Genomic DNA, 18,764 nt, shown 5'->3' with positions numbered 1-18,764 from the left:
CCTCGCTAGGCCGGATCGTCACATCTGCCTTCATCGTCCTTATTTTCTCCACAACAAGAGCGCAGAGATAGAGAGGTGGAATACAGCAGTGAAGAGGAGAGCACAGAGGGACAGGACACACAAAGGACATGCTTCACATCTGACAGAGACAAAGCAACTTTAGTTCAGTTTAAATTTACACAGTGTGGGTTCCCAGAAGACATTTATGTTTTCATAATATATCCAGTTCAAGTCTTTCCAAAGTATAATCTTTGTTAACAATCACAACTAAATGCCAAACTCCAACCCTAAAACCAAGTCTTCACCCAAAAGAATCCTTTGAGGTGTGAGGACTGGCCAAAATGTCCTCACAATGATAGCTTTGAAACACAATGTGTCATGAGTGCACACACACACACAAACACACACAAACACACACCCTGCACTCCACCCTCTGAGTATGTAACACGACAGGCACAGGGACCCTGCACGTTTTCTGACTGTGCTGCTCAGTGTGGCAGGTTTAAGAAGTGGTGCATATGTCCTAACAGGATTATCACATTCTTGTTTGCACCAAGTGAATATGGAGAAACACTGGTCTGCAGTTTGTGCTTTGATTTTAGTACTCGGTGTATATGTGCACTTGGACACAGCTTTTCCTGCAGACACTGAGTGCAGTGTGAGAGGTAGGGCTGCTCTGACTGATTACTTTAAGTTTTAATGTTATTTATGTGCAACTTTTTTTCCTAGTCTCTGTGAAAAACTGATTCCGATAACAGAATATCCTTTCTTATTTGGGCAGCGGTTTCATTTTTGATTAGATCTCCTCAGTGACAGAATAGACGTGGAAATCAGAATCTGTTCTGTCTTCTTTGCTTTGATCTCTCTCTCTCTCTCTCTCTCAGAAAACCGAGGAAAATGTCCAAAAAGGTTCTGGGGCATTGGGCTGTGTGCAGAGTTTTGCACGAATGACTGCGACTGCCCCAGTAATAAGAAATGCTGTTCCAATGGATGTGGACATGAGTGCATGGAACCAATGACAGGTTGGACATAAACAAAGCAGTGTTTCTTTGATTACATTAAATGGTTGGCACTTGGCTCATGAATAGTTGATCATAGCGAGTGTGTTTTTTTTTTGTTTGTTTTTTTATCTTTGGCCTGACAGAGAAGCCAGGCAACTGTCGTCGGCCCCAGGGAACCCAGCTGTGTGCCGAGTTCTGCTATCATGATGGTGAATGTCCAGGAGCAGAGAAGTGCTGCAAGACGACCTGCGGCCATGCCTGCAGTGTGCCCTGCTGATTGGTCAGCAACAGACTCTGCTGCATGTGTGCACTTGTTTGATTTCTTTCACTAAATAATTCTACATTTTCATAGTGGCACACTTAACTGAGCACCAGTTTGCACAATGTTTAATGGTTGGGGTTTTAGAAAGTACTTTTTGTATGTTTGTATACACAAGTGTGTTCACAAATCTTCTAAATATAAGGATTTTGTGAACACTACCTTGACAAGGTAAACTTCTTTACACACTGAAAATTAACATTTGCAAGGAATCGTTCTCTGCCTTTAACTGTTTAATTGTCAATAACGTGTTGATCAGTTACTGTCAAAGTAATAATACTGTATATTCATTCTTCATTTTATATATGCAGTTTAAAAGTATGGAGCACTTATTAATTTGTCTATCAATAAATAAACATGTTTGCAGAACATAGAACGTGATGTGCTTTTATCACCGTGCCGGTTATAGGGCTCAAATTTCACAGGTGCTGCAATAACAATGGAACACTTGTGCCTTTGACTTTCAATATGGATGAACCCTGAAATAGTTTTTGTATGAAAAGCCATATTATTATTATCATTATTATACTTTAAACTGTGACAGTCTTACAACTTACTTAAAAAAGTGTGTGTTAAGTAAGATCAAGGTGTTCCCCGGTCATGTATTATACCCACTTATTTCGAGAGAACACACAGTTTGCAGCAGACCAGTTACGAACATCACTTATGTGGAATGCTGCATTTTTCCTTTGTTTTTGTTCCACACCGTTGCCAAATAGTGCAGGGGTTAGAAACGTTGGGCTGCCAAACACACAGAGAAGACTGTGTTCGTTCTCTCTGGGTCTGCCATAAATGGGGCCAAGTTTGTCTACACAAAAAAATGTGGGCAATAAGCTTTAAGAAATACAGCTCCAGCTCACGCGCATACCTGCTTACACACGGCTAGTAAGTAGAGTAAAATGTCCAAAAAAAAATGTTGATTTATTAAAAGGCGATAAAGAGTGTTTCAGTTTTGCCACACACAAAGTTTCACTTTGAACATGTACTTCTTCACTGCGGGTTTAACCGACACAATCACTTGAGGGAAGAAGTTACAAATTAAAGGCAATTACAGTTCATGAGCCACACACAATGTCATTAGTCGCGCATGCATCCAATAATGTGTTCAAAAAACATTTGTTGAGAAAGCTGTTTTGAGTTCAAGATAAATAATGTTGTTGCACAGCAATGTTTCAGTGTTTTTGAGGGCATATTTAATTTTATTTTTAATAAAAACTACTACTGAGCATGTGTCACATCATATGACCACACCGGGAGCTCTACATAGATTAATGATTTAATCCTTCATGATTTTAGTTGACAGTGGTGATTTCATGCCATGATGATTTAACATAATGGGAGTGATTTCTGACTTTATATTTATATTATTTCAATTCAATATTTATCCTCACAGTGAGATGACAATCGGCGGGTCAGGAGTGTAGTAGGAAAGCAAAGGAGATAGTTCTCAGTGTTTCCAGTGACAATCACAAAAACAAAAACAAAAAAACTGTTTTGGTTACCTCAACTGGTTAAACAATAAAAAAAAGGCTCCAAATAAATAATTGTCCTGCACAACCTTTTTGTTATGTTCAAAAGAGTTATTCACCCTCTTCCATTCAAAAACCAAAACTTGAAGTTAGAGCTTCATAGAGTCAACATTCATGTCAGTGCTTTACCAGTGGTTTTTGCCCAGAGGAAATGTTCCTTTCCAAAAGCAGAGCCAGTTGGCATCAGTATCCAGCCTCAAAGTGGCGGCACGCCCCTCATCTTGCGGATGATGTTGGCTAACCGCTTGGCCAACCCTGGGCTGGGCTCTTCTATCTGAAAGCTGCGGGTCAGTAGGTTGTAGAGAGAGCCATAACCCACGGCCACCACGGTGCATGTCAGACAGATGACATTATAAGGCATGCTGAAGTCTGGCGTTGGCAGGTTGACCAGCAGAGGTTCTGTGTAGATGCGCACAAAGTAGCTGGACTCCTCTTTACAAGGAAAACTGAAGGAAGACGAGAAAAGGTATCATGTTAATTGCTCGCTCAACAAGTTTTAGAAGGGAAACTCAAACGTCATATGATAGGGACACAAACTGATACTCACAAGCTGCTAAAAAGTGGACTTTCCCAGGTTCTGTTTGTATCCATGGCAACAATACTTGGTACAAGAGCACTGATTACTGATGACCTAAATGTTAAAGAAAGAGACAATAAATCCTCACAATAAATGCATAAACATCTCACAATAGACATTTCTAAACGGGTTTCCTCAGTCGCTTTCGTACATCTTTCAATTGAGAATTGAAAAAAATATAAAACTCCACATTTTGCTTGTATCATAAATCCAAATTATATGGGTTGTGAACAAATTGCAAATACCTTTGTGCATTCTAAACTACATATGTCAATGCTTCATACAACAGAATATATGTTAATTTGAACTCAAATAAACTTAAATCCTTAGTACACGCTTGTGTTGACAACATGGCTGAACTTTTTTTACTGTCATATTCGTAAGCAACGTCTCAGCGGTCAGTGATTTCAATAAAGTGAGTATATTGAAAGGAAACGATACACTTTTGCAGGTAATCCGTCATATTAAGGATGAGGTGGGGAACGTACCAAAGCGACTGAGAAAAACAGTTACTAACAGCCCTACACACACATACCCAACATAAAAGCCATGGTTGGGATCAGGGGTGTATTCAGTCCATTTGAGCAGAGCCCGCTCAAACTCCACAGTGACCTCGGTGACAGAGTTGGGAGGAAGTTGGACCAGCATCTCCAGCAGATGGGGCCTCAATCGGTCCTTAGATGGCTGGTAGTGGATGTAGCCTGGCAGAGAAGAGAAACATGAAAACACTGAAATGATACAATATTTAAGCATTAATGCACAAGCATTAGTGATTTTAAGATGTTCTAGAAAGTGCTCATATGGAAATTATGACTGAATAATACAAAATATCATTGCTTGTGAAAAAAAGGTTAACACATCACCCAAAAACTCTACAGCAGGTGTGACTCATGTTTGCCTCCTTGTGGTGAAAAGTAGTACTCCCATTTAAAAACACGAAGCAAACACTGTAGACCTATAATATAACGCACAGTCCAGCATGTGTGCATCTCATGCGACCACAGGGAGGCAGCCTTATTTTTCGGTCTTTAAAGTTGGGTTCACCACTAGTTCAAATAAAAGCTTGACTTATTTAAGGTCAAGGCGATGAAAATAAAATTTACTTTGTATATGACATGTTTGAAAAGACATATTCTATCATGAGAGGCTTAACATTTTCATTAAATCTGGGGAAAAGATCAGTCTTTGTGTTCATACAGTCTGCTGTGCATGTAGAGTACAGGTAAGTTCTTGAATCACCTCACCACCTGCTAGTTAGAATACTAGAATAATATGTAATGTACCTCTTGATTTACACGACAAATGTAAACTTTATATGGCATACTTAAAAGCTCCCATTAAGATATTTTAATGATCTAGCACCCATTAAAAATGTTTTTGGGAAACCTATATCATTTATCTGATTAGTAAACTCTCCAACAGTGACTCACTGGGCTTGTTGTCCTTTCCCTTGCTGGTGACGGTGAGGGTGTGGATGTAGAGGCGAAGATACCACGGCACTGAATCCAGCAGCAGCACAGGGAAAGACCGGTACGGGTGGTTGTTGTACATGAGTGTGTGAATCTCTCCAGTCTGCAGCCCGTAACCAGCCACATAACGCTCAGCATGGAGCATAGGTCGCAGCATGTCCCCTGATGAGGAGACCATGTGACATTGTTGATCACCACAGCAGAGACAAGAAGTACGGAAAATAAAAATTGCTGCTAAGGTTTAATGTACGTGGTGCAGTTGACATCGATCATTGACTACTTCTTGATTTTTTGTGCAAATCTTTAGTAAATAAACAGGTTTGACCCTAGTGTCTGACAAATACAGATGACAGTGACGTTACATAATCAAGGTCTCCAGGAACAAATGAGCACACTGTGACACGCTGCTGTTCTCACTCACCCTCACTGGATTTCCAGCGGATCAGCAGGTTGAGGGAGCGCACAGAGCCAAAAGTGATCTGTTGGGTCAGGTCATAGACAGAGTAGGTCCGTCTGTCCCCCAGCACCACAGCTTGGGTCAGCAAGGCAGTGACCGGGCTGAGCTCAAACTGCTCCCCCTGCATAATGACATCATGTTCATGTCAAATTAACTTGTCAAATCTGCAAATCATACTGTTAAAATTAATTGATATAACCTGCTACATTGTTTTAAACAATCGAGACTATTGCAACCTTGACACAGCTTTGACAGTTAACAAATTACTACTTATCTAAAGGGGATGAGAGCATATTATGAGGAATTCAAACCTGAGGGTTGTCTGTGACGTCGATATAGATTTTACTGGTGGAAGCCAGAGGACAAGCTTCTGTCAGGGTCCGAGAAAACATCTTGAACAGAGACCACTCTGAAGAAACAAATAGCTTGAATTTAATCAGTAGGTACATATAATACATATTTCTCCTACTGCTGTACAAAAAACTCAACTCTCGAATACTAAACTTAAATGTGCAAAGTGAATGTGCTTTTTTTCCCCCCTCACCTCGTTTGCCCTGTCCAGAAGTGTGCAGGTCAAAAACCACATTCAGTGTCTGTCGGAGCTCCCAAGATGTCGTTTTGCACTGCCAGTCTTCACACACAGGTCTGATGTGCACTGCCTGGGAATAAAAACTGCTGTGGAAGAGTTTCTCTGACTTCAGCAGGACAGCAAGTCCAGCCTGTAAGCACAGCATGGCCACAGAAAGAAAGAGGACACTCAGTGAGCTGAATTTGACATTTATGTCTCTTACTTCCTATGAAGCCTTTCAGACACGAGATTAAAGATGATCTGGTCATCATACTGACATCCATAGTCCTGCTGTGTGCTCACCTTGGTTCCACACGGAAGGAGTTTCTTCCAGGGTGTCAGATTCTCCGTGCAAACAATCTCTCGTGGGAGCGTGGCATAGCGGAGGAATTGATGGTCTGTCACTTCAGGTTCAAAACAAAAAACAAACATCAGTAACTGAGGAAGCACTTGCATGCTACAAGACTTTAAGGTAGCTAATGACTGTTGTTAGAGAGTGATGAATAAAAGCAAACTGGAGAAATGCCACTGTACCGTTGGCAATGCCCAGAGGTTTGAAGGAGGCACTGGGCTGGACAGTATTGGTGGAGTCAATGAAGTTGAGCGAAGCGCAGAAAATACCAGATAAAACATTCGTCAGCTCCTTCCATGTCCCATCCACACTGAAAAGGGCAGAAAATGGTGGAAAGAGATTAAATACTGACAACAAAAAATGGCCTTGGAAGCCATTTCATTTGCTTGTAATTAAAACAGACAGCTTCACCCATCAGCATAATGACTAAAGAAAACACCAAGAGGCACCTGTGAATTTTATTTTATTTTTAAAAGTGGATTCTACTGATATTACTTTTATGGTGCACTCCACTTACATTGGAAGTCAGAAGTCGAAGCTAGGTGTGACATCACCTCCAAACTGACGGCATTCCAGATGAGACGTTGGGAAAGAAACTTGGATGTTTGTAGAAAAAAATTCTCAGTTGTTCTTGCTCCTTCAAATTATCGTACCTTATATACAAATATACACTCCACCTGGAGAAACTCTCAGAGGAGGATAAAAGGCGCAAACTTAATGTGAATTAAATAAGATAGAAGTGCTATTAACAGCATAGTTGCCAAGTCCACTTATTGTAAGCGACTTTGGGCTTGTTTTACTGTAAAGTCGATGGCTAAGTTTTGGTAGTCGCGGGTTGTGGGTTTATTGGGCTTGTTGCTAAAGTGTAGTTGCGTATTTGGGCTTGTTCCCAACTCCATGAGTTGTCAAGCAGATATTTTCGATATGTTATTTAAACACATAGTTTGTCTGCCTGCTGGATCTTCATCCATCCCTTTCCCCATACACACGTGACAGCAGAGTTTTCCCCATCTGAAATCTGCACCCTGCTTCACGCTGGTTCTGTTCCAGATGGCAATGAGGAGCCAATCTGAGGCAGAGTAGGTTGATTTTCCTTTTTGTTATATTTAAGTTTGTTCAGTTTTATGACATATTGGTTTGAATTACTGGAACTAAAACAAAAAAAGGAAGATGAGCACATAAACAACAATGATGCATTTGTGGATTCACAGGATGATATTTATGTGTGTGTGCAAAGTTTAATTATCAGTCCCTCTTGTGGTCATTTTGCTGAAGTTTTTTTTGAGAGAGAAGTTGCTTGTTTTTGGCTTGTTTTCATACGCCCGGGTGCTTGTTTCTCTCGCGAGATCTAGCAATACTGATTAACAGTAAACAAGAGGAGAGGAGTTTCCCAAGTCATAAATCCGAACTCAGGGGTGCTCCAGTTGAAACTTCCAACTGGAAATGCAAAAATTCCGACTTCCGACTACAAGTTGAACGCACCATCCTTTCACAATCACAATTTTGGCTGCTTGCAAAGGAGATTGTACTGAAAATGTACAGTATGTCCCACCATCAGCAATTAAGTGCTCCCTGAACAGCTGCCTGAGCTGATACTGTTTCCATCACAATGCAGCTTTGATTGTAGTCTGGACAAGTAATGCTAAATAAAAAGACGGATACACAGCAGAAATCTTACAGAACCGCAGTAGAAAGAAGCACAATAAGACACCCCTGCTTCTTTCTCTCTGTGCGAGTGTGTATGAGAGAGTGGAGGGGCAGGAGAGACTTTTAGTATTTTAGTCAGACGTCCACAGGGGGTGATAGAGCTTTAACTACTCAAGCTTCAAATAATGTCAAGCAGCCAGTTTTGATTCAAATACCATCAATGGAAATTCAAGTTGTCATTATGTATCTATACTGCATTTTGGGTTTCTTTAGGTATGTTTCTTTTTAAACATATTGTAAAACATTCAGACACCTTTACTCGTGTCATGTAATAAAGAAATAAGAATACAGAGGAACAGAATGTGCAAAATAAAGTCATGATTTCCATTCACTCAAGCCTGGTTTATGAGCCAGAAAAATATATCAATTCAGTGTTTTTCTGCATGTTACTGGACACACTCACCGGTCTCACTGTTGAGTTTAAACCGCCAAAGACTGAACGACAAAGCTTTCTATTAGTCAGAGACATAATGGGTAAAGTATTTCCGTGTCGACTGGAGACTTCCTTCTTAGAGTTATTGTTCTTTACTGAAAGCTACAGCACAAGAAGAGCACTAACAACTTCAGTAACCAACAAAAGTAGTGTTTGTTTTGAGATATACATTTTCCCAACATTTCCCAACTCTGATGGACCAACCACATCATGAGATAGCTGTACTCACTCAGTCACAGAGTCCTGGAACCACACCCAGAGTTCAGCACCAGGAGGAGACGGCTGGAAGGGCTGCCCCCACTGCATGGTCCTCCAGTAGCCCTGCGTGAAGGAGATGTGCAGCTCTCGCACTGAGAACTTGGAGATGATCTGACCCAAAGACTTGGGAAACAATCCATAGTGGGAGACTGAAATACATAAAAAGAGACTTTTTTTTACACTCTTGTCTGTTGTTTGCATTTCCTAAACACTATCGCTGATTTAGTAATTTAGTCCAGATGACCAGCAGCCCATTTAAGAGAGAACTGTGGTCAATCTGTGTTGTGTCCTAAGAGTTATTTCCATAATTTGGCAACGAATTATGAGACCATTCTCACTTGTAATCACATATGTTATAACATCCTTGACATGAAATAAACTCATCAAACCAGGAAATAGTAAATGTAAATAGATTATTGATGGGATTTGGTCCATATGACCAGCAGCCCATTTTTATGAGATTAGTGGTCAATCTGTACAAAGAGAGTCATTCTGAGTAAGACATTTCCACAACCTGGCAACCCAAAATGTTGCTCTAATTTTCCATACAAAACTAGAATACAATGTACAAAGGGTTCGTTGCTCTTGTCATTAGCCACCTATTAAGGATTATAATTACGTAGTTGCCATAAGTGAAGTGTTATATATAAGTGTTATATATGATTTAACTTACTCTAACTTAGCCGCTAGTGTCCATGCCACAGCTAATAGTTAGCTTACCTTTGTTTTCTCTCGTGAAGTCAGTTTGCCACAGGGTGCGGAACTGGAAGCTGGCATAAATATCTCCTGAGTGCAGCGGTCTGATGACGAGCTCCTCCTGAAAATCGTCTTTAGGCGGTGGCGTGGATGAGGGGGCCACGGTTTCAGGAGCAGCACTGTCCTGTTTGTCGGCGGCAGCCTCATCCGGAATCGCCTCTGTATCTTCGGTCGCTTCCCAGCGTGTCTGCTCCACCGTTTGCTCCGCTGCTTCGGTGTCTGCTGGTGAACTGTCGCCCGCAGCTGCACCATTAACACCCGCTAGTGTCGTTTCTTGACACCGTGTGATAGTAAACACAGAAAAGGTACAAAGAATGAACAGCAGAACCGAGGAGAGGCACCTGCGTGCTGCCATCTTTGTTGCGGTCGAGAAACACTTCCGCGTTAGTGCGTCACACGTAAAACTAACCAATGGGCTGTTTCCATTTGTCCCCTCACTGACATGAACCTGCTTTGTTTTCATCAGAAATTAACAGATTTTCTTCATATATCACGAGTAAATACACTGGGTGTTGGTGCTTATCTTTGAATGTTATGCCATTTTAAAGATCCGTTGTTGATAGGGTTGCTCAATTTCCTGATAAGAAAATAAGGAACGGGAATAAATATCCCATTCTCTACTCAAATTATACTGTTTACATATTGCACTTTCCACACATTGTTAATCTGTAATTAAGGAAAAAAGTGTATTCCGCATCTGTTCAAAGTGGAACACGTCTTTTATCTTTCGAACACTTATTTACGGTACCCTACAGTACAGTAGGTGTGTAAAAAATTTAGGAGCGTTAATAGCATTCATTAAGCATACTACCTATTAAGTAGGTTTTTATGAGCGTAAATTACTTCAAAAATAAGTGTGTGTCTGTTTTTGGCAGCCTTAAATAAAGTATTTTACATGTACATTAGGCAAGGGCCTTGCTTTATAAAGGCCACCATCTTGTGCATGTTCCTATACCAGCCTGAATGGACGAAGCAGCCAGAGCATGTGTTTTTCTGGTATCCAAAGGCTACCACCATAGTGATGCCCTTAGTAAAGGGAAAGGTGGGGGTAAAGAGTCCACCGGTGATGCAGTCTGCAGCCCCACCATAGGATGTCACTGATTGTTGCACACTGTTTTTAGATTTGGGATTTTCCAGTGTAGTATTTTTAACAATATACCTGCACAGTTTTTACAGCATTAAATAAGCTGACATCACAATGTAAAAAAAAAAACCCACAACCTACCTTTGAAATTATTCATTGAATTTCATTAAAGCTTGACATGTTTTGACTTAATGTTTCATGATGTACACCACAGGAAAGATACAGTATGAAAGAGTCTGTGTATAGTCAATGATTAAACATAGCTTTTCTGTTTCTGTAAAGCATACAGTTAAATGCATTATAATGAGATTATTATAGATAAAACAAAACAATCTGATTCCCTTTTTGTAATTTGTGGGGGGAAAAAAATATAATAAACATTGCTGACGTGTTAAATGTTTGGTGGTGTTGCTGGACCGGCATCATGGGGGGCACATCACCCCTCCCACATCTCCACATCATCGCGCGCACAGTCCAGACACACACGCACACTCGCGCGCGCACGCACAAACGGGATTTCTGCTCAGCCATGGCTCCCTGTTAGATGCTCAAAGCGGCTGTTGTCAGAGCAAATTAAATCGGCACTATCTCGCTGCATTTCCTCCTGACCTTGCCTGCCTCTGCTTGGGTTTCAATATTTTATTCGGGATTCCTGTGCTGTCTCCCTCCCCATGGCTACATCGGATGGACTAGACGGCTGTCTGCAACGAGGCAGATCTCAAAGTGACCCGAACATACTCACCGAACCAGGCATCGATTTGGCTCAAGGTACAGGTAAGGCACGCGCATCGTTGTCGCGACATTCATTTACCAAACGTTTTCATGTTCTTATTATTATTTTTTTGCCATTTATGTGGCGATGCAGCGGTTTCCATCATGCATCCTCGCCTCCCCGGTGGGATATCGGGACACCAAGGGATAATTAACGCATATGCTTCCAACCTTGGCCGCAGATATACGGCGTGCGTGCTTGTGTGTGTGACTGAATCGTGGAGCTGCTAAATTGAAAATTAATGTGTCATATCATCGTCTATGATAGATGCGCGCTCCTCCAGATTTGACGCCTGTAGCCCCTTCTGGGCATGTTATTAAGGCTGCGAGTAGTATTGGAGCATCAGCGTGCGGGCCGTTGGACATGATACTGACTAGTGCAACATTTACAGTAGGCTATCTGTTGCCTAGTAGTGCATGATGCTCCCATATAGCAGCACAGAATCTGCATGTTTGGTCAGTGATTCCAGTATCTGAGCCTCCATCTACACTATTCTGCAGACACACACATGAGGTTTGCATTAAAAAGGGCATATGCATATATCATTGTACATGTATATAGCCTGGTCTGTGCATATTGACAGCCCTGATTCCCCCAACATACACACACTGAGTTGTGATCAATGACCGGCCTTCCACGTGATGCAGGGTATAGGTGGAAATATCCCCCGAAATCAGGCAGCGCAGTCACGCACATGGGAGAAATCCATTCACCAATTCATTGATTCTGCAGGTGTTGCTGTGTTGTTTATCTCCCAGTCTCTCCGGTCTGTTAGTCGTCCCTCTGCATATATAGAATAATGAATTGATCTTTCATTAATAAGCAGACAACACTGGGGAGCAGTCGTGTTCTGCACTTCTCCAGTGAACTACTATCAACAGACTTCATGTGAGCGTGAAGCGAATCAATTACAACACACATTTGCTATTATTTCTACTCACATTACCAATATACTCTATCTTCAGTGCAAATGCATGGCTTTTTTCCTTCTTTTTTACGTAAGTGCAGCTATTTATGGTCGTATTGTGTGGGCTTGGAAAGAGTCATTGCTTCCTCCCACACATGTGAGTTTTACGCACATGAAGAATGCTCGACTGAATGATTCAGAAAAAAAGTGTCATTCACCTTTCAACTGCTCTTTAATGAAGCCTGCATGTTGCCCTTCCCCAATCTCTGAAATCACACCTGTCTTTACTCATCAGGTGCCCCCCAGCAGATTTTCAATGGAGTCGTGCTGAATCCAACCCCCCCATGGACAATTTCATTTGCACGTGGGTTGATGCGATAATGTCACGCGGGGTCTTTTTGACACACCTGAGTAAACAACACAGCAGCTGTGTGCTAGCGATGAGAGCTACAGTTATCAGGTACTAGTGAATATCAGCATTTTTACACCGGAGCGTACGCACAACGGCCTAAATGTCTGCCGTGCAAATGAACGGCAGTAAATACAGTTGTCACTGCATGGACAGTGTCAGTGTCTGGTGACCCAAAGTACACAACCTCACCCACCCACTCTCGCACTCTCTCTGTGTGTGGATCATCACTATGCTAGCATCTGGGACACCGGTCTTTGCCAAAGTAATCCTTTTGGCAGAGGCTGCCTTTTTCCCTAAACACAGTGGCTCTTGCAGCTGCAGAGGCTGACACTGTATTCATCCACTTCATCCACAGAGCCACTGAGTTTTTTGCAGTAATAAAACAACAAGAGCCTGAGGGACTCTCAGAAAGGGACAAGTCTGTGTAGTCCCATTTCCACCAAAGGGTACAGTTTAATACATTATGCACTCGACTGTCAGAAACTATGAACGGTTATGGTACCTAATACAGTGGTCGAGTACCTAAAGGGCGGAGCTAGACGTACTGCAGTCTGCTGATTGGTTGACAAAGAATCACCACTCATGGGTGACAATTTTTAAATATACCGAATATTATGACAGAGAGAGGATTCAAGGCTTTGCCAGGAATAAAGTACACACTGTGGATGTCCATCATTATTGTCCTTTGTTTACTGTGGTTCTGGTTCATGCCGAAGTAAACACAACACCTGCCGGGCACTTTTTCTTCATACTTCCTCTACTTCCCGCTCATCTTCACAACCCTGCTGAGAACCAACTTTTCAGGTTCTGAGCCAATTTTTTTTCGGTTTGAACGCACCGGCCACTTCAAAATTAGGTTCAGGTACCAGAAACCAGCACGTGGCACTGCTGGTGTGAAAGGGCTAACTGTGGTATGAAGTCCCACTATTTCACATGGCTGATGCAGCTATCGCCATCTGGCCTTCACACTCAGTGGAACAGGAAAGTGGAAAGGCACGCTAGATCTGAGTTTACCTTTCAAAACTGTACTGTGATGAGTTGAACTGCACTGGCACCACCTGATTGAAACACAGTTCCGATGTCACAATCCAACTCTTCCAACAATACGGTGCACAGTGCTTTTTATGAAATGCCACAAATAACATTTGAAAATGTTCACATTTGAATTGTTTTTTTCGTATTCTTGCTATGCTGTTTCTCTTGAGGAATCTGACATCTTGCTCGATCTGCTGATTTAAAAGTATTTAGTAAAGCCGTTAAGGACCATAGATCTGGAAACAGGTGCAGGACTATAAAAAACTTGTTCAGTCAGTTAGTTCAGACAAGCCACCTTTACATTCCCCCGCTAATAAAATGTCACTTTCTCTCAAACTCCCACTTAGTCATTGCTGATTGTCAACCAAGGTAATGGTGTGGAGAGGACACCTTGAAGCTTTTTGCAGACAGGGAGCAGGTCCGGGCAGGACTGTCCCTATGGCCCATAAAGCAATGCCTCAGTTCATTCCTATAGAAAGTTATACACATCTAGAGAAACACTGACCATAGAGATTTCAGCAGGATGTTTGGAAAGGATTACATCCATCTCCTATATGATATATTGCACTGCTTGTAAATATGGTGCAGATGAGACTTAAAAGGTAATATTATCTCTGTAATTGACTTGTTTAAACTTTTATAAAACATTAACATTTTTGTCTGACCAACAGTCCAGCACCATAAAGTATTCAACGATCAGTATTCAGATTCATCGTTTTTAACGTGCTTTTGAATCAACTGCTGGATGAGTTAGTTAATTGTGTCATCATTTGTAGTTAGAAATGACAAAGTCCTCTTGTGCCTGTAAAGATTAAAGTAGAAAATAGTCATTGACATTAGCATTGTTCATAGAGCTCACACAAATACGTTTTTTTTGCTCAAGGCAAGTTCAGGAAAGGTATTTTTTTTTGCACGGCTTAAACACTTGCCCATTTATAACATAGTGTCTAACCATCAGTTCCTACTGATCAGTGTTGGGTTTTTTTTGGTCTCATCCTCTGCTGCCAGTCTCACTGATACCTGGATAATCCTCTCAGATGTGGCATCAGAATCATCTCTGAGGTTTGCAGGTTTAAGTCAAACCCCCCTCCAAAACGAACAAGGAGATATGTGAAACCTGATGCTGTGCTGTGACGATGACTCACCCTAAAGCGGAGCTACGTCGTCGCCGTTGTGTGCACATTACCTTGCTTGTGCTCAGGCTTTGACGTGTAAATATGGGAAATTCTGAGTCAGATGCAGGGTCTTATATAATCCGCTCCCCATTTAACGAGGCCTCATTTAAAACGTGAGCCATAACAATGTGCAAATGTATGTTTTAGTGAGGAGCAAATGATGAAGAAATTCTGTTCTGAGATTTGAATAATGTATATATCTATCCTTAACAATGACAAATGTGTACATATTTAAGCACACATGTCTTTTTGCACTTGGAGCACCTGTGCCTTTGTCCAGGAAGGAAGGAAAATGAATAATGACGCTTTAATAAAGGAGGCCTTAGACGTCTGAAATGAAGAACTAGAGTAAGATGTTAAAGAAGCACCTGAACAAATATTCCTAACACCAGCCTGGTACTGTGATTTTGGTGCATCTTCCTTTGACAAAGGTCATGAGACATTCAAGCACCATCAACAGTGTGAAAGAGGGAGCTAAAGACAACCAGGAAGCGTAGTGGTATGTTGTGGTGCTCAGTATTTCTGATTGTTTTTCAATGCCTTTTTGAGTTCAGAGAAATGGTGTGAACTTCAACTATGGATGTTTTGGGAGAATGTTTAGTTTGCTTTAAAAGGCACCAGGAATTATGAATCCTCCCACTGTTCAAGTCTGCAAATTTCTCATTGAATTATTTAGCAAAAATACACCTCAGCACAGTCAAATACACTGACAAATTATTGTTTAAGAGGAATAAGTGTTAAAAGTAACAATAGTTTCTGTTTCTGTTGGGACGATGTTCTTCCTGTATTGTCACTGAGTTTAACATTTAAAATGACCCCACAATATGAATATATAGGCTGTAGAAACATGATGGCACAAGATGGCAGCCTTTGTAAGACAAGGCCCTTGATTCAAGTGCACGTAACAGGCTGTTCTAAGGCTAGGAGAACCAAGTATTATATAAATAATATACGTTTTAATAAGTGATTATACACTTACACAAACCCACCTAATGCTAATATATTCTATTTCTACCAATAAACCCTCCTAAATGTTACTCGCCGGAACATTAAATGTCAGAAATGCTACTTGACTGTTTTCTATCACTGAGTAAGATTTGGAAATTGGTGAATTCTAAACCAGGAAGGCTACTCTGTACAAATGTGTTTTTAGAGATTTTTTTGAAAGGATTAACTGGTTCTTTGGTTTTTGGTTGGTGTAGACACACATACATAGAGATGCACATGAAACCACATGCACACAAATGATTACAGTATCGTGGTGGACAGTGCAGATGTAAATAAGCTTGATTTGCTCTTTAGAAGAGCCACCTGCACCAACAGCAGACTCAGCCTAATGAAGTCCCCACTTCCTGTCTTCAGTTGCGTATATGTAATCCATGACACGAGTCATTCTTAGAGGTCAGCCTTAACGGACTCTGAGTCAGTCAAGGCCACCTGTTAGTAGTGGCCACTGGGGTGATATTAATTTCTCTCCTCCACGATGAGCAGAGGCCCCCACTGAGGCCAGAAGGAAATGTTCAGCCACCAAGATTCTGTGGGTAGCTCTTTTGTAGCTTTTTTTAATGGAAAGCACAAAAAAAAGAGCAGATAATACTTATCTGTCAGTACACTGTGACAACACTCTACTCCATTCTGTAGATGAATTGAAATTTTCCATCATAGTGTTTTGCTGTTGGAAATTGAATATATTTGTATGAAAATGATGTGGGTCTTGGAGGTCACAAGCTCTCATTTGAACTGAACATCCACAGTCTGGGAGATTTAGAGGCTAGTCAGTGTTCATCTATTGGAATAAAGGTATTTAAAGCATTTAATAGACTTTCAAGAAAATTAACTAGGAAGCACAGACGAGTGTTTTACCCATTTCTGTATATTAATTACATGGACATTTGAGACGGTCCATCACACTGATAACAAATAAATTAATTCAGTATTACCCCAAAGAGAACGCTCACTGATATGAAACATTGCCCACAATAACCTAATTATATCAGATATATCAAGAGAATAGTTTCATTTAAATAAAATATATATAACTGTCCATCCATCCGTCCATCTTCTACTGCTTTATCCTTGACCTTTATACATGAGGGTCACAAGAGGGGCTGTGCCAATCTCAGCTGACCGAGGGCAATAGGCAGGGTACACCACCCTGGACAGATCGCCAGTCCATCTCAGGGACACATATAGAGACAAACAACTATCCACTCACATACTCATACCTACAGGCAATTTAGAGTGTCCAATTTACCTAATCCTCATATTGCATGTTCTTGAACTGTGGGAGAAAGCCGGAGAATCCGTAGACAACCCACACACACACGGAGAGAACATGCATACTCCATGCAGAAAGACCTTTGTTCTGACTAGGTTGCGAACCCGGGTCTTCTTGCTGCAAAGGAAAGCATGCTAACAGATACATAATTACAGATACATAATACAGATAATGTATTATCTGTAAAACTTTGGTCATAGAAACACACGCAAGATGGTGGACTTTGTTATAGCACAACCTTAAAAACATAAAAAAGGCTATGAAAACCAAGCGATTATACTCTTACTGTCTGCCAATACTTTGATGATACGTTTCAAGCTTGGGACACACTACAAGTTTTTTTGAGTAGGTGGGACACAGGAAATAGCGTTAGAAGATGACAGGAAGTGGTTTGTTTTCCCTTTAGACTGTCGCTCTCATAGACTCTCTCGCGAGTATTTGATACATTCAGGCGGTTTGACAAATCATGTCGTCTGTGGTCCCTCATCAGGCGCAGTCGTTAAATGTGTGGTCCCCGGTCTTTCAGTCGTCATAAAGAAATCTGCTGAAACCAGTCAGTTAGTGTGTCCTCCAAGTCTTTTTTTCGAAACGCTGTAATAAATATGAAAGTTGTGTAGCGCGTGCCCAGCTTTAGCCGCATCTAGACGGCTTGTTTAGCGCTGCTGTCTGTGGATGCATTCGCTGTCTTTCAGCAGCCCACAAAAATGACAACAAACTACAAAAGCCCACCATCATTCCTGCTCTGAGTCTGTGCTATTTGTTGCTGCAGCTGTTGTTTGCATGCGTACACCCGCTTGTTTTTTTTGGCATGTGCATCTCTGTGTGCGTTGGACTGCAGGGGAATTGGCAGTTCTGTGAAGACGTGTGCAATAAATAAGTCCAAAAAATTACAGTCAGAATATGCTCCGAATCGACTGTCAGGCAGCTGAACAGACAGACAGGCAGCTGAACAGACAGACAGAGAAAGAAGAACAGAGCAGCTCAGACATCTGTCAGAGAGAGACACTCATGTTACACGCGGCATGTTTAGCCCCTGAAAATTCAGGTTAAATGGAGATCAGGAAGTTGTGTTCACAATAGTGAAAAGGGCAAAGAGCTAAGAGAGGAAACTCCTTCGGGCATCAGTGTGGGAGACACATTTGGGAGGAATTGGGGGAAGGAAAGAAGCTGGAGAGAAAAGGTCAGGAGACTGAAATAGTGAGACTGAGAGGAGATGGAAGAGAGGGAAAGTGTGAAGAGAGAGAGAGAGATGAGGAGGCAGCAGCCTTCGTTGAAAGAAAGCCAAGAAGTTGTCCGAATTGCTAACTGGCTATGTTGAGATGATGGATTGTCTATAGGAGGCCATTAACAAAGAGGCAGTGACTGTGTTCGTCTGATTTAGAAAGCCTCTGCATAAGCTCCAGCACCTTGCCAGATATCCACATAGCCTACGAAGGCCTGAAAGTGACTGTTAAATTAAGAATACCATCTTTTCCCCTTTTTTTTACTTATACACCCACTAACCACATTATTAGATAACGTCAGGAGTGGCACCCAGTGTGGTTTCTGAAATACTCAGACCAACCTGTCTGGCACCAACAACCATGCCACGTTAGAAGTCATTTCAATCATCTGTCATTCTAATGCTTGTTTTGAACTTCAGCAGGTCGTCTTGAACATGTCTACGCCTGAATGA

General features: G+C 41.5%; 3 protein-coding genes across 5 annotated transcripts in view; 2 read left to right on the top strand and 1 right to left on the bottom strand.

The window, feature by feature from the left end:
* Positions 1-551: 551 nt before the first annotated feature.
* wfdc2 (WAP four-disulfide core domain 2) lies at positions 552-1,689 on the top strand. Its single transcript, XM_058643565.1, has 3 exons — positions 552-665; positions 885-1,022; positions 1,145-1,689. The coding sequence occupies exons 1-3, from the start codon at positions 563-565 to the stop codon at positions 1,276-1,278; spliced, it is 375 nt and encodes a 124-aa protein (XP_058499548.1). The 5' UTR covers positions 552-562; the 3' UTR covers positions 1,279-1,689.
* A 533-nt stretch (positions 1,690-2,222) lies between these two features.
* Positions 2,223-9,804, bottom strand: pigt (phosphatidylinositol glycan anchor biosynthesis, class T). The gene is made up of 11 exons (XM_058643564.1): positions 9,391-9,804; positions 8,642-8,819; positions 6,455-6,582; positions 6,224-6,324; positions 5,897-6,071; positions 5,664-5,761; positions 5,317-5,473; positions 4,857-5,057; positions 3,962-4,127; positions 3,397-3,480; positions 2,223-3,295 (listed from the first exon to the last, which is right to left on the bottom strand). The coding sequence occupies exons 1-11, from the start codon at positions 9,779-9,781 to the stop codon at positions 3,046-3,048; spliced, it is 1,929 nt and encodes a 642-aa protein (XP_058499547.1). The 5' UTR covers positions 9,782-9,804; the 3' UTR covers positions 2,223-3,045.
* Positions 9,805-11,009: 1,205 nt separating this feature from the next.
* Positions 11,010-18,764, top strand: part of phactr3a (phosphatase and actin regulator 3a) — a 28,358-nt gene continuing 20,603 nt past the window's right edge. For 2 of the 3 annotated variants that reach the window (XM_058643768.1, XM_058643767.1), the window contains exon 1: positions 11,010-11,284. In XM_058643768.1, the coding sequence (XP_058499751.1) occupies positions 11,182-11,284 (103 nt within the window). In that variant the 5' untranslated portion in view covers positions 11,010-11,181. The remainder of the gene's footprint in view (positions 11,285-18,764) is intronic. The other variant, XM_058643770.1, reaches the window with a different exon arrangement.

Source organism: Solea solea, chromosome 11 (assembly GCF_958295425.1).
Source record: "Solea solea chromosome 11, fSolSol10.1, whole genome shotgun sequence".
Taxonomy (NCBI): Eukaryota; Metazoa; Chordata; class Actinopteri; order Pleuronectiformes; family Soleidae; genus Solea; species Solea solea.
Note: the sequence above shows the minus strand (reverse complement) of the source record. Positions and strands in the feature narration are given on the sequence as shown.

Coding starts and splice junctions, on each gene's coding strand:
- wfdc2 (XM_058643565.1), top strand. CDS start 563: ATGGAGAAACACTGGTCTGCAGTTTGTGCTTTGATTTTAGTACTCGGT. Junction 666..884: donor CACTGAGTGCAGTGTGAGAG/GTAGGGCTGCTC, acceptor TCTCTCTCTCAG/AAAACCGAGGAAAATGTCCA. Junction 1,023..1,144: donor GTGCATGGAACCAATGACAG/GTTGGACATAAA, acceptor TTGGCCTGACAG/AGAAGCCAGGCAACTGTCGT.
- pigt (XM_058643564.1), bottom strand. CDS start 9,781: ATGGCAGCACGCAGGTGCCTCTCCTCGGTTCTGCTGTTCATTCTTTGT. Junction 6,583..8,641: donor TTCCAGGACTCTGTGACTGA/GTGAGTACAGCT, acceptor TGCCCTTTTCAG/TGTGGATGGGACATGGAAGG. Junction 6,072..6,223: donor TCCTTCCGTGTGGAACCAAG/GTGAGCACACAG, acceptor CTGTGCTTACAG/GCTGGACTTGCTGTCCTGCT.